Source organism: Acinonyx jubatus, chromosome C1, assembly GCF_027475565.1.
Source record: "Acinonyx jubatus isolate Ajub_Pintada_27869175 chromosome C1, VMU_Ajub_asm_v1.0, whole genome shotgun sequence".
Classification (NCBI taxonomy): Eukaryota; Metazoa; Chordata; class Mammalia; order Carnivora; family Felidae; genus Acinonyx; species Acinonyx jubatus.
Window position 1 is genome coordinate 116248863 of NC_069381.1, and position 15120 is coordinate 116263982.

At 35.9% G+C, this 15120-nt stretch overlaps 1 protein-coding gene across 7 annotated transcripts in view; it reads right to left on the bottom strand.

Moving 5' to 3' along the window:
- Positions 1 to 15120, bottom strand: part of EPB41L5 (erythrocyte membrane protein band 4.1 like 5) — a 140658-nt gene that overhangs the window by 79865 nt on the left and 45673 nt on the right. For all 7 annotated transcript variants that reach the window (XM_053214903.1, XM_053214902.1, XM_027055995.2 and 4 more), the window contains exons 7-13: positions 15028 to 15080; positions 12467 to 12587; positions 12252 to 12339; positions 10954 to 11042; positions 8176 to 8245; positions 2381 to 2550; positions 1093 to 1199 (exon numbers count right to left, since the gene is read on the bottom strand). In XM_053214903.1, coding sequence (XP_053070878.1) covers positions 1093 to 1199; positions 2381 to 2550; positions 8176 to 8245; positions 10954 to 11042; positions 12252 to 12339; positions 12467 to 12587; positions 15028 to 15080 — 698 coding nt within the window. The remainder of the gene's footprint in view (positions 1 to 1092; positions 1200 to 2380; positions 2551 to 8175; positions 8246 to 10953; positions 11043 to 12251; positions 12340 to 12466; positions 12588 to 15027; positions 15081 to 15120) is intronic.

Here is a 15120-nt window from a genome sequence, read left to right on the forward strand (position 1 = left end):
AGTTTTAGTTTAAAATCAAGCTTTTTATTACATAAATTAAATGTACAATAAATTTAAACACTATTTAACAGAATCTTATTATAATGTTATATGAAATAACATTTTTTAAGTTTATTTTGAGAGCAAGAGAGAGGGAGCACATGCACGTGCATGTGCACAAGTGGGGGAGGGGCTGAGAGAAAAGAAGAGAGAATCTCAAGCAGGTTCTGCACTGCCGGTCCAGAGCTGGACTTGGGGATCAAACCCACAAACATGAGATCATGACCTGAGCTGAAATCAAAGAGTTGGACGCTCAATCAACTGAGCCACCCAGATGCCCCTTGGCATAATTTTTACTTAAAATGTATTCATCGTAAACCAGTGGTTTTTTTTAAAGTTCCTAAAGACATTTGAGAGTTTTTGTTTTTTGTTTTTTGTTTTTTTTTAAGTAAACTCCACACCCAGCATCGAGCCCAACTCAGGCTTGAACACAAGACTCAGATCAAGACCTGAACTGAGACCAAGAGTCGGATGCTTGGGGTGCCTGGTTATCTCAGTCAGTTAAGCATCTGACTCTTGATTTATGCTCAGGTCATGATCTCAGGGTTTGTGAGATCGAGCCCAGCATTGAGCCCAGCATCAGGCTGTGAGCTGACAGCACAGAGCTGGCCTGGGATTCTCACCCCCTCCCTCTGTCCTTCCCTTGTATGCGTGCTCTCTCTCAAAATAAATAAACAACAAACAAAAAAAAAGATGCTTAACTGACTGAGCCACCAGGAGCCCTGAGAGATTATTACGAATGCAAAAATCAGGAAGTCAAAAAGGGAAGGGAAGGTGTTAATCTACAGAACTAAAATAGCACAAACAAAAACTGAACACAAATTCAAAATAGTGTCTGAACTGGGATTAACACAAAGTTTAATCTCAGCAACAACATAAGCAATTTTTCCATTTTCTTATATTGATTCTGTCCTAACCAAAGTTAATTAACAAGGGCACTTTAGTTGACTGGAATAAGCTTAAGGTTCAGATAACTTCCTTTCAAGTAAACAATACCAGCACACAACGGACTGTCAAGGAAGAACTGTCCTTTGAAACAGGACTGCATCTCACCTTTCATTTGTAGAGTTCGTCGAGAATATCGTTTGCTGGGTCTTCTTTCAAAGGATGTTGATCTTCTTGCTTTATTGGTTTTTGTGGTCTGATACTCAGTTTTCCCACTAAAATAAATGAGGCATATTAACAAGAATAAGAGAATTTAAGGCCTACAGTAATCAGATACACATGAGAAAAAGTCTATATTAAGATTGTCCTTAAAAGAACCCGCCTGAGCTTCATCCTGAAGGAACTACGACGAACAGGCTTGATGTCTGTCTTTACCACATCATTCTTCTACTCTTTAGGCTTGTGCAAAATACGCAATGTACAAATTATATTGTTTTTTTTCTTAAACATGCATATAACTAAGAATATACTGAGTAAGTTTGGAATATCTGTACTCTTATGCAACTCTTTTCCCATCCTTATTCATTTACCTCATGCAAAATATGCAATTAACTCAAGATTTTCTGTTATTTATTCTAATTGTGATACATTTTTCAGATAATTTTCCAGAAATATTTACAACTATTTTCCCAATCTCTTTGATTTGCATTTAAATTCTGTTAAGAAAATGCCTCCTCACTTTTAATATAGGTAGAATAGAGCTCTACTTACATGAATCCCACCCACACAATCAACTATCAACAATATGGAATAGTATCCATTCCTACTTTAAATCACAGTGACTCTCATGACATGCTGAAAACTCCTAATGATCTACTCTCAGGTAAACCAAAACATTTCTAATTTATGACCAACACACAAGGAGTCTATAAAAATAACTTCATTTTTATAAAGGACCAGAAATGTTACTCAGATGCATTTCCCACTCAGCGCACAATACCTTTTTCTATATGGTATTCAGCTAATGGATGGAGACTCTTTAAAAACTCTTATTGTATGAATTTAAATGGACGATTAATATATAAAGTAAATGTCAAGAGGGATACAGAATCCATTATATCATTACAATGTTTTATTGGCTATTCAAGAAACTACAACCACGCTGTCAGCATGGAGCCTGCTTGGGATTCTGTCTCTCCCCCTCTCTGTCCCTCCCCTGTTTGCTCTCTGTAGCTCTCAAAATAAATAAAAATAAACTTTAAGAAAAATGAAATTACAACCCATAACAATACTACTTTGTCTTTTAATCTGGCCAGTGGAAAACATTCGAAACCACTTTGTTTCTATGCCTTGGTTTCTACATCTGTAAAATGAGAGGTCAGCCTAAACTTTTTGCTTTATGAAAGAACAGATATTCTTTCATATGAAAATTATGAAAGCAGATATTGACATTCACCTATATCTAAATCGTGATCCTAGTCGAATAAATCCCGATCGATGAGAACTCTTTTGGACTGGGCCTCGGAGGCGAAAGAAGGCATGATGTTCCACAGCACATTTCCATAAATGTTTGCACGCTTTTGGATGATCCAATCTAAAGACAAATGTATGCTCCTGCTCTTTGCCCTGGAAAAAAAAAAAAAAGGATGTAAAGAGAGGTAATTATTAGGTTAAACAGTCCTTTCTGTCCCTTGTTACTCAGCTATAAATACAATCACAGCAATACCAAGAACAGAATAATAAAGCATCTAGTTTGCTCCCGGAAACTAAGACATTCTCTATAGCTACCTACATAAAAAGGCAGAGTTGAAATCAAGCTATCCACTTTCACAGCCAATATAAAATTATTCCTAAGAGGGTCATCTCTACTTACATGATCTCATTTCTTAGAGAAACATAAAAATGAGGCTTTATTTGCCATACTTTGGGATAAATATATAATTATCATGTAAAGGATCATACAAGATGTGGCAATATATATCAACAGACTTAAAAAGGTGCATATTCTTGGGGCACCTGGGTGGCTCAGTCAGTTAGGCATTCGACTTCGGCTCAGGTCATGATCTGACAGTTGGTGGGTTCAAGCCTTGTGTCGGGCTCTGTGCTGACAACTCAGAGCCTGGAGCCTGCTTCAGATTCTGTGTCTCCCTCTCTCTCTCTCTCTACCCCTCCCCCACTCTTGCTTCTGTTTCTGTCTCTCAAAAATAAATAAAAATGTTAAAAAAAAAAAAAAAGAAAAAAACGGTGCACATTCTTTGTCACAGTAACCATATTCCTGGGAATCCAAGTAATAATTAACATTCATAGGCACTTTTTAAGGATTTCACATGGATTAATTCAATGAACAGATATTATCATTAGCTTCATTTCATAGATAGGGAATTGAAGCTCAAGAAATAAAGCCCAAGGTCACAAAGAAGAAATCAGAACCTAACTATTTGTGCTCCAGGACCTGGTTGTAACAATTAAGCTTCACCATCTGTTTAGGGAGAAAGATTTTCTTAACACCAAAATGTATATCCAAAGATTTTCTTCACAATCTCATTTATAATAGTAAGTATTGCAATAAAACACTAAATGTCCAAAACAAATTATCAGTAAATAACATTAAAAATGATACAAAAAGATAAATGAGGGGTGCCTGGGTGGCTCAGTTGGTTATGTGTCCAACTTTGGCTCAGGTCATGATCTCAAGGTCTGTGAGTTCGAGCCCCACGTTGGGCTCTGTGCTGACAGCTCAGAGCCTGGAGCCTGCTTCAGATTCTGTGTCTCATTCTCTCTCTGCCCCTCTCCTGCTCACACTCTGTCTTTTTCTCTCTCAAAATAATAAACATTAAAAAAATTTTTTTAATAAAAAAAAAGATAAATGAATAAAAGATGAATGAATAAATGCACAATTGTTTATTCACATTATAAAATACCATATATAGGTTAAAATGAATGAACTGATATCTACATGGCTACACCTATTTAGGTAAACTAAGGAAACTGCCAAAAAAAAAAAAAAAATATATATATATATATATATATATATGATTTCTGTAAATTTCAAAAACAATTCCACCATGTATTATGATGTATTTATATTTGGAAAAAGGAAGTATGAGAATGACACCCTCAAGAATGATGGCTAGCTAGAGGATTATACCTCACTGTACTGAACACAGTTATTTTTTTTTAAGTTTATTTATTTTTAGAAAGAGCACAAGTGGGGGAGGGGCAGAGAGAAAGAGAGAGAGAGAGAGAGAGAGCACGCGCGCGCACGCGCAGGGGAGGGGCAGAGAGAGAGAGGGAGAGAAAGAACCCTGATGCGGGCTCAAACTAACAAACCATGAAATCACGACCTGAGCTGAAATGAAGAGTCAGACGCTTAACCGAATGAGCCACCCAGATATCTCTGAATACACGGTTATGGTTATGCCAAAAATGTTACTCTAGATGAGTAAAATGGGTATCAGGTTTTCTGATACAACTCTTCAGTACACTTCGAATATTTTACAAATTAAACTATATTTTAAAATGACAATCTATATGTAATTTCATGACCTTGATATAGGCAAAGATTCCTAAATTTGAAGACACAGAAAGTACTGACCACAAAGGAAAATAGTTATAAACTCTATTACATTAAAATTGAAACACTCTACCCAAAACATACTATTAAAGGAGTCAAGGCAAGCCAAGAAGATACTTACAACACACAGATCTGCAAAGAACTGATGTCCACAATACATAAGAACTTCAATGAGGAAAAAGAGCACATGACCCAAGAGAAAAATAAGCAAAAGACTTGAACAACCACTTCATAAAAAAGAATACTTAAATATTAAATATATAAATAAGCACTAAACAAATAGTGATCAGGGGAATGCAAGTGAAAACCACAAAACCATTCTATGAACAGAATGGCTACAAGGAAAAATACCAAACATTAGCCAAAAAAGAACAAATGGAACTCTCTTACATTGTAGGTGGGAATGCAAATGTGTATCAACACTTTGGAAAACAGTTTGGCAGTATCCACTAAAACCAAACACATGCATACCCTAGTCTTCAGACCAGCACTTTTAATAGTGAAAACTAAAACAACTCAACAGTCCATCAACAACAGGATGGAAAAATAAGTGCAGTCTATACGTAAAAAGGAATATTACTGGGGTGCCTGGGTGGCTCAGTCGGTTGGGCATCCGACTTTGGCTCAGCTCATGGTCTCACGGTTTGTGGGTTCGAGCCCCACTAGGCTCTGTTTTGACAGCTCAGAGCCTGGAACCTGCTTCAGATTCTGCGTCTCCTCCTCTCTGTGCCCCTCCCATGCTCATGCTCTATCTCTCTCTGTCTCTCAATAATAAATAAACGTTTAAAAAAAAAAAGGAATACTATGTAACAGTAAGAACGAGCCTACTATAGCAACCAGCTGCAAGAGGGCGAGGCTCACAAATATAAATAAAGAGAAGTCAGACACAAAGAGAACAGTCAGGTTTCGTTCAGATTGAGTTTAAGATATAAACAAAAACCAGTGTATGGTGGTAAAGTCAGAAGAACAAGAAAATACCTTTGGAGGACTATACCTGGTGGGAGGCACAAGAGTGTATAATTCTAGTAGTATTCTATGTCCCCAACTAGGTGCTGGTCATACAGGTGTTGGTGAAAATCCAACAAGCTGCCCACTTGTTTTTGCACTTATCTGAATGTATATTATACTTCAGCGAAATTGACGAACAAAAAATACACATAGAAAAAACCATGGAGAAACATATAACCTCAAAGGAGGAAAAACCCTTCCATAATCCATGAAAGACTGATAAATTTGCCTATTTAAATTTTTTTAAAGCATGTGGCAAAAATCACAATAAATAACATTAAAAGATGAACAACTATTAGATACAGTATTTACAATTTCTATGAAAAAGGGCAAAACAAACCAGTAAGAAAAAAGGCCCAATGACAAAATGGGCAAAGGGTATGAATAGAGAGTTTGGAGAAAAGGAAATATAAATAACAAAATATATGAAAAGATGTTCAATTTCACCCATAAAAACACAAATACAAATTAAACCTACAGTGAAATTCCATTTTTTACCTTTCAGATAAAAATGTGACAACTCCCTCTGAAGAAACAGGTTTGATCCTTCATAGGATCTCTGTTATCTAGGACAAGTGCACATAACCATTTGAACCAGCAAATCTACCTCCAGGAAACTATCTTACAGATATTTGCCGATGTACAAATTCATGCATATATAGTGAATAAATGTTGAGAATATATTAAATAATTTAGGGTACATCCACACAGAATACTATGCAGTTTAGTTTGCTTTTTAATTTAAGAACAAAGAAGCATTCTACATACAGATATGGAAAATATTCCAAAAGTTATAATGTAAAGTTTAAAAAGGGTTAGTACACAGTCTAAAGGCATGGTAACTTCTGTATAAAAAAAGAACAGATACACATATTTGCACATGTGTGTGTGTAAAATACCTTCAAAAAGATATCCAAGAAGGTAATACTATATAAGATCTAATTTAAAATGCCATCAATTGTAAAATGTGCATTTTATGGCCCAAATAAGAACAAGTGTCACCAATTAAATTATGACCATATTTCCTTATCACAAAGAATTGTATTTTATTCTTCCTGAAAAAATGCCTTTGGATTTCGATACAAATATCATGCAATCTCATATGTGCTTACATAAAAAGGAAAATCGTAAAATAAGTTTTTACATATGAAATCTGCAGCTTCTGACTCATTGTTAACTAATTTGTTGATGATACAATGATCATCCTCTGTGCCATCAGATTTAATTTTTTTTTAATGTTTATTTTCGAGAGAGAGACAGAGACAACAGAGTGCAAGTGAGGGAGGGGCAGAGAGAGAGGGAGATACAGAATCCGAAGCAGGCTCCAGGTTCTGAGCTGTCGGCACAGAGCTCGACGCAGGGCTTGAACTCACAAACCATGAGGTCGTGACCTGAGCTAAAGTCAGACACTTAACCAATGCACCTAGGCACCCCAACAGATTTCTTTTTTTTAATTTTTTGTTTAATGTTTATTTTTGAGAGAGAGAGAAAGACAAAGCATGAGCAGGGGAGAGGCAGAGAGAGGGGGAGAATCCAAAGCAGGCTCGAGGTTCTGAGCTGTCAGCACAGAGCCCAACCTGGGGCTCAAACTCATGAGCTATGAGATCATGATCTGAGCCAAAGTCAGATGCTTAACTGACTGAACCACCCAGCTGCCCCCTCAATAGATTTCTTTTTAAAATGCTCTGTTGCCTCTATAATTTCCTTCTAAGCTGGGTGAAAGGGCAATCCTTTGCATTGTCTTAGTAATAAAACTTAGTAATATCACTGTTTCGTCTAATTTTCCAAATCTTCTTTTAGGTTTTGCTAAGTAGTCCTTCTCACACATCATTGTGCATACAATTGCTGAACTTGCTTTTATCTATATCCATCTATATGTATATATGTTTTTCAATTTATTTCTTTGCAAGGAATAAAGTTGTTATTTTTTTTTAGTTCATTCATGATTCTGTGAGTTATGACAAATGGCATGGAGTCTAGGAACTACCATATGGTTATAGAAAAGTTATCTCATTCCCCTAAATTCCCTTTGCTGTTTCTTTGTAGTCAAGCCTCCTCATTCTCCCTAATCCCAAACAGTGATCTGTTCCATTATTATAGGATTGCCCTCCCCAGATCATCATATAAATGAAATCATACAAGTCATAATTTTCTGAGTCTGGCTTTTTTCAACTAGCATAATGCATCTGAGACACATTCATGTTGTGTTTATCAAGCGGAAACTAGAGTTAACCGGAAAAAAAAAAAAAAAGTAAGCCTTAATTGAGAAGATTTTATTAAAGAATATGAGTTTGGAAACCCTTATAAAAGAGTAATAGGAGTGCCTGGGCGGCTCAGTCAGTTAAGTGTCCAACTCTTGATTTCGGCTCAGGCCATGACCTCACGGTTGTGAGATCAAGCCTGGCATTGGGCTCTGTGCTGGGCATGGAGCCTGCCTGGGACTCTCTCTCTATCCCTCTCTCTCTCTGCCCCTCTCCAGCTTGCATGCACATTCTCCCTCTCTCAAGGAAAGGAAAGAGAAAAGAAAAGAAAAGAAAAGAAAAGAAAAGAAAAGAAAAGAAAAGAAAAGAAAAGAAAAGAAAAGAAAAGAAAAGAAAAGAAAAGAAAAGAAAAGAAAAATCAGACTTGAGTTACCAAATAACATAGTCATTGTTAAATAAATAACGTACCTGATCATCATCTTCTACAACCACCAGGGTTAATTTATTCTTCTTAAAATCCAACCTGGTTATCTTGGGCCTATAACAATATTAGAACAAAAGCCAGATTTCAAATAAATGTCCTCTAAATTAAAAGAAAATTTTTGCTGTTATTTCCAGTATATCAATCATCTAACAGCTGAACTGTAAATTGATTAAGAGGGTGTTTACCCTCTTTACCTGTACTGCCCACCAACAAAGCCTCTAATCTAAAAAAATAATTAGGATAACAGAAAAAAAACATTTCAAAAGCAGGATCTCTAACAAAACTGATGGGACACAAATATCAGACAGTAAAAATGTTACAAAAAAAAAAAGAAAATGAAGAAATCCATTTAATACTTTATAGGTTCCCAGCTATGGTACAAGAGATTCCCCAGGCCTAGTGTAGAGCAGCAGCATAGGAACTGGATACAGAAAGACTATAAAGGTTTTCTAAAAGGCATAAATGAAAACAAATTTTTGATTAAGACCTGCAACTTTATTTTCTGTATCAATTTGTTTGAGGAAGTACATCTTTAAAAAAAGAAAAGAAAAAAGGTTTTTTTAAACCTCACGTTATGGCCCCTTTTCCAACTCTATCACCCACCTGTACTGAAATCCTCAACAACCTACCACATGTGAACTTTGCACTTCTGCAAACTGTGAATGTCAAAACAATAAAACTCTCATTCTCACTAGTTTTTAAATATAACTTACACAAAATACAATTGTAAAACATAACGTTTTTACAAGAGTTGTACTAAAATAGTAAGTAACTAAGCACAATAGGTGGAGCAGGAGGGGAAGAACTAGCACTTAAGTGTAACAAATACTTACATAAGGCCTATCAAGTGTCAGGTAACCTTCTAGGTGTACTACACATATTAATTCAACAGATCCTCACAACAACCTTAAGAAGTGGTACAAAAGATGCTTTCTTCAACTCTCCAGCTACAGCATTCTCTGGCCATGAAGTATGTTCCATCTGCCCACAGGGCAAGCTGGAAGTGTCAGAGAATTAACACTCAAAGACTGGATAAATAAATACCCCAAAGCTCCTTCACCTATCAAGGGACAACTGTGAAGGTATTCCACTCAAGTCTCTCAGAAAGTCCCTAGCATGGATACCTGAATTCCAAAATAAATGAAATCTATCTTCAACTTTTTGAGGGAAAATAATTTTCAAACCTAAAATTCTATTCTCAGCCCAACTACCAAGAAAGCATAAGAGAAGAATAAACCATTTTAAGGCATCCAAGGATTCAAACAATTTAGCTCCTACACCCTGCTTTTCTTAGGCAGTTAGTTACCTGAGGATACAGATCAGAAAAAACAAAAGAAAGGAAAATATGGGACGAAGACACAGGATCCTAGCTGAAAAAACAGATGAAAGCTGTAGAGCAGCCTGGAGAGCAGACAATTTCAACGGGAACAGAAAAATCATTTAATGCAACCCTGAGGATCTGAAAGAACGTAAGGATAAGACAAAGGCAGGTAATTTAAAGCACTGCGTGGGGTGTAAGAAACTGAGGGGGAAGCCAAAAACTCCAGGAAAAACAAAAACCTATACAGAAAGAAAATGTAATTCCAGTTGTGAGTTCAAGTATTTCCAGACTGATCAGAAAGAAAGGATCATGACCTAGCTCTATTGTACAACAAACTTTACTGACAGGTAAACACCTGTTTGGACAGGGTTGCATGAAAAGGAAGCCCTTGACAACAGGAGATCCTCCAGAGGTGACTGCACAAAGCTACCCCCAAAGCAGGGGAGACAGCAAGGGAACTTGTAGGAGAGAAGGGAATCAGAGAGGGGGCTTGGGTTTCTATGCAATGGCATTCAGCAGCAAGCGGGAAGTCTCTAGGTCAGAGAGTTCCGAAGGGCAGTAGTGGTTTGGTGTCTTTTATAGCTACAGGATTTGTCACATCTATGACCAGCTGATGGCAGATATAGTTTATAGGGGGACATGCAAAGCAGGAAGGCTCTAAATGATTAAAAATAAACTTATTGGGCTATATTTAAAGTAACTGGATATATAAGAAATTGAGTTTGGTGCTGGTGGGCTTTGAGCTAACCATCCTGGCATGCTGTGAAGAAGTAAACAACATAGAGGCCCTTTAACTCATGTATATAACACCAGTACAGTGTGAAGTTCTCCACCATTTCAGATACAGGGATAACAATATGAACACTATTTCCTGATTTTCCACTTTTAGAACAAACCAGGCAAGATGTGAAGAACTTTACTATGGCTATGAAATCCAAGTAAAATCTATTCCTTGATAGGAAATGCAAATACAATTATCAACTATGAGTTAGGTTGGGACTAAAAAGAGAAGCACAGCTTAAAAGGAGGGGTAAATATTTTCCTCTTACACACCAGGGAATATGGGGTAATATGACTGTGGAACAAGAAGTTCTAAAAGTAGTGATGTAATAACTATACGACATGAGAGTGTCCATGTGAACATTCAGTACATGTAGAAATAAAAAATATGTATCAAGAGATGTATATTGACATACCTTGAAACTAATGGAAAAATGGATGGAAGAGTTTTAAAAATTACCCCTGGGGGATGGGACTAAGAATGGGTAAGGAGTATGACAGGAGACAGGTGATTTTTATTATCTTTTCAGAATTATTTGATCTCCAAACTCTATTTTATGTATTAACTTGAAAGAAATGTTTTTACTCATTAAAAAAAAAAAAAAAAAAAAACCAACAACAATAAAAACCTGTAAGTATCTGTAATATTAACTCTGCTTACCAAAAAAATAGGCCAATTTTGGTCTCTCCTTCAAAAACAAGGACTCCTGTTGGGGTCAGTCCCAAGCTATAGTCATTTCCATCTCTAGCCTAATTTAAGGAAAGCAAAACATGTTAACTTTATTTGCATAAGACAGATATCACATTTTCACACAAAACTTTATTTTCACATCGAATTATATTAACTATATACAGGCTACTATTAATATGCAAAATGTTTTCAACAAATAGAAATATCCAAAATAACATTCTCAGGAAAATTCATGCATACATTTAGTTCACCGTTAACACCATAGTCTTTTTTTTTCTTCAATATATGAAATTTATTGTCAAATTGGTTTCCATACAACACCCAGTGCTCATCCCAAAAGGTGTCCTCCTCAATACCCATCACCCACCCTCCCCTCCCTCCCACCCCCATCAACCCTCAGTTTGTTCTCAGTTTTTAAGAGTCTCTTATGCTTTGGCTAACACCATAGTCTTAAGGTAGGTCATCACTGAAAATACACAGGTGTACCTCCACGACAAAGAAAGCTCTTTGCAGATTCTGCCTATAGTCTATTCACCACTTAAATCACCATTTTTAAAAAGACTACCTTTCTAGGGGCGCCTGGGTGGCTCAGTGAGTTGAACGTCTGACTCTTGACTTTGGCTCAGGTCATGATCTCATGGTTTAGGAGATCAAGACCCATGTTCGGTTCTGCGCTGACAGCACAGAGCCTGTTTGAGATTCTCTCTCCCTCTCTTGCTGCCCCTCCCCACACGCATGTGCACTCACACACACTAGCTCTCTCTCAAAATAAATAAACAAATAAACAAACTTTAAAAAAACTGTCTTTCTGGAAAATTTTAACTTTTTAAACTAGAAATAAGTTAAATCATTATACAAGCTATATTACAGCTTATCAAAGTCTTCTCAAGCTATAAATTTTCAACTTTGCTTCCTGAATTATTTTAATTTTTAAATAGCCTACTCAGCTTATGTGATGCCAGATGACATGAATGTTACATGAATATTACACTTAATAAGAATAAAAAGTGGTTTAAAAATCTAAAAAACATAGTAACACCTTAAAAACACAGATACAGCTTTTTGGAGATTTTGGTTGTTTCTCTTCTTTCTTATACTGTAACTTTATGTGAGATTTTCATATTTAATCTCAACCTTTATAACACATCCAAAGTACCCAGTGCTATACTATACCATCTCCATGCCCTCCTTCATTTTGAAAAAAGTCATAGTTACCTTCAATCTTGAAGGAATAAACTTTTTAAAAATCATCACAACACAGTTCTTACCTTGACCACATGCATATCAACCCCATACATTTCTAACCATTTGGCTTTATTCAGATAATTGGTTTCAGCTTGTGCTGGTGTCTGACCTCTGAAATTTAAAAAATAGTAATTTTTAATAATAATAAATGTAAATTCTATACCAAGGACGGTAATAGAAGAAAACATACAAAATCACTGCAGTGATGTTAAAGAAAAGTGTGGGCAAAGCCAAGTACCTGTATTCCTTCCATTTCTCAAAAATAGCCAGCTCCATCTCTTCAGTCTGAATGGGCACGAACCTGAACTCCGACACAAGTTCAGGACTATGCTCAGCAAGATCATAGTCACCAAGTTCAGCTACAAACATAAGTTGCACAAAGTTATATTTTGTTAATTAAGTTTATATCCTGCTGAATCTTTCTTCAGAATTCATTAATAAAAACTGCTAAGATTAGAAACGTTCTTTCTTAAACTATAGTAATTCATAACACCCAGATCATTCCCCAAAATAAATCTAGCTTAGACTTACAACGTGTCAACCAACATCTATACGCACAATGATATACTTGTGGTTGGTGGTATATTTTCAAATATATGTGTTTCTGTTCATTTATTTCATATGTTATAATGTTTAGCTTTTGAAAACCTCTTTGTAGACTTCCTTAGAGAAACACCTTTTGACCTTATAATGAATAAACAAAAATATTTAGCAACCTTTAAAAAAAACATTTAGCCAGCATCTATTAAGAATCCAATATGCAGAGGGGCACCTGGATGACTCAGTCGGTTAAGCATCTGACTTCGGCTCAGGTCACGATCTCATGATTTGTGGGTTTGAGCCCCACGTGAGGCTCTATGCTGACAGCTCGGAGACCGGAGCCTGCTTCAGATTCTGTGTCTCCCTCTCTCTTTGCCCCTCCCCAGCTTGCACTCTTTCTCTCAAAAATAAATATTAGAAAAAAAAAAAAAACTAATATGCAGAGAACATGACCATCATACACCACTACAAGATACAGGCTACGTCCTCCTGGAATTGTAAATAGATAATCCTAAAGAAATAACTGAAAAAAATATTAGGAAAAAGTATCTGGGGAAGGGAAGCAGTAGGAAAACACTTGGGCGGGGCACAAATAATCATGTGCCCATCTATGGTTAGCTCTGAAATATAGGTTTGGGGAAGAAGGGAAAATGATTCTAATATTTTCTTTACTTTAGACATTTCCCTTTTAAAGAACATCTTACTCATTTAAAAATTAAAATAGTTCCATTTTTATTAAAAAAATCCACTTGTATAGAGAAAAAAATACAGAGATCTTGAGATACTAATAAAAATGGTAACAACTCATTATTTATTGAATACAGACTCTACACACTTGACATATTACAGATATATTGTCATCTATTTTCTCAACAACCTTGGAAAATATTATCATGCCCAATTTGTTGCTGAAGAAATTACTCTTTTGTCTGGATAACGGGTATTTTTTTTTCTGTTTTAGGTCACATTTTTAAGAAGCACCAAACCAAATCTTCTACCTAGTGTTGTTCAGGATATATATTAAAATGTCAAGGAAAAACTGAATTGAGAGTATGGAAAAAGCTAGTAACAAAAATTATTCTGATAAAATATAAAATCATAAACAAGAAACACAGAGCTCATTTCATGAAGATGGACTGTACTTCAGCAAATTTATTCTAAGGACCTTAAGACTTCGGATTTGGCAAAATATTAGACACGGGACACGGAGATGCACAACATGACAAGAAGTGTGGCGGAATCATGCAAATAATGGTGCTGTGGATGAAGGAGAAAGTAGGAAAGAACTTTTACTTAGGAAAAAAAAATGTGATAAGGAGGGTTAAGAGATAACAAAATAGAGCCACAATGCATGAATCAAACAATAAACATTTAGGGGTGCCTGGGTGGCTCAGATGGTTAAGCGTCCAAGATACAGTCAGATGGTTAGGCATCTAGATACTCCAATAGAACAGATTTCTTTCCATTTTGTGAATGAGGACTGAAATTACAGTTTTCTTAAAATGTCAATTTTTCAGAAAAATAATAAACTTAACAGTATTTCGTCAGTACAATAAGGTACAAAATTATAAGTTTTTTCATTAATTTCATTTATTGGAAAATACTTTAACCATCAGGAACTTTTAAATATGCTCTAAGTATTTCTTTCATGGATTCATTTTTAAGAATAAAACTAAAGAGGAGTGCCTGGGTGGCTCAGTCGGTTAAGCATCCGACTCTTGATTTTTAGCTCATGTAATGATCTCCTACTTCTTGACATCAAGCCTGAGTTGGGCTGTGCACTGACAGTGAGGAGCCTGCTTGAGTTTCTCTCTTTCTCGCTCTCTTTGTCCCTCCCTCACTCACTCTCATGCTCTCTCTCTCCCCCTCAAAATAAACAAGACTTAAAAAAAAAAAAAAAATCAAACTAAAGAAAGCAAAAATACAACTGCAAAAATCTCTTATATCCCTGCATTCTTTTCAAGTTAAAAAAAAAAAAAAAGCTGAGAGTCCCCTTATAATATTTATTGAATTATCAAGTCAACAGCAATTTTGCTTGAAAAGAAGTTACAGATAGAAAGGGAGCAAATGAAGTGAAAGGGAAGAAAAAGAAGGCCATGTTCTTTAAACAAAGTAAAGTAATAAGGTTGGATATTGATACAAGTTAACAGTGGTGTTACTTTTCTTACCCATCATTTTGAATCTTTTGAAATTCTTAACTAAAAACACACAGAAAAGAATTATGCTTTATTCTTAACAGTCAACATAAGAATTGCTTACCTTGCAGATTATAAGCTGCCAGCTGAACTGCTGTATCAAAGGGACACTCTAATCTGAGACCGAAACACAAATTTGTTAGACAAGTCAACTTCC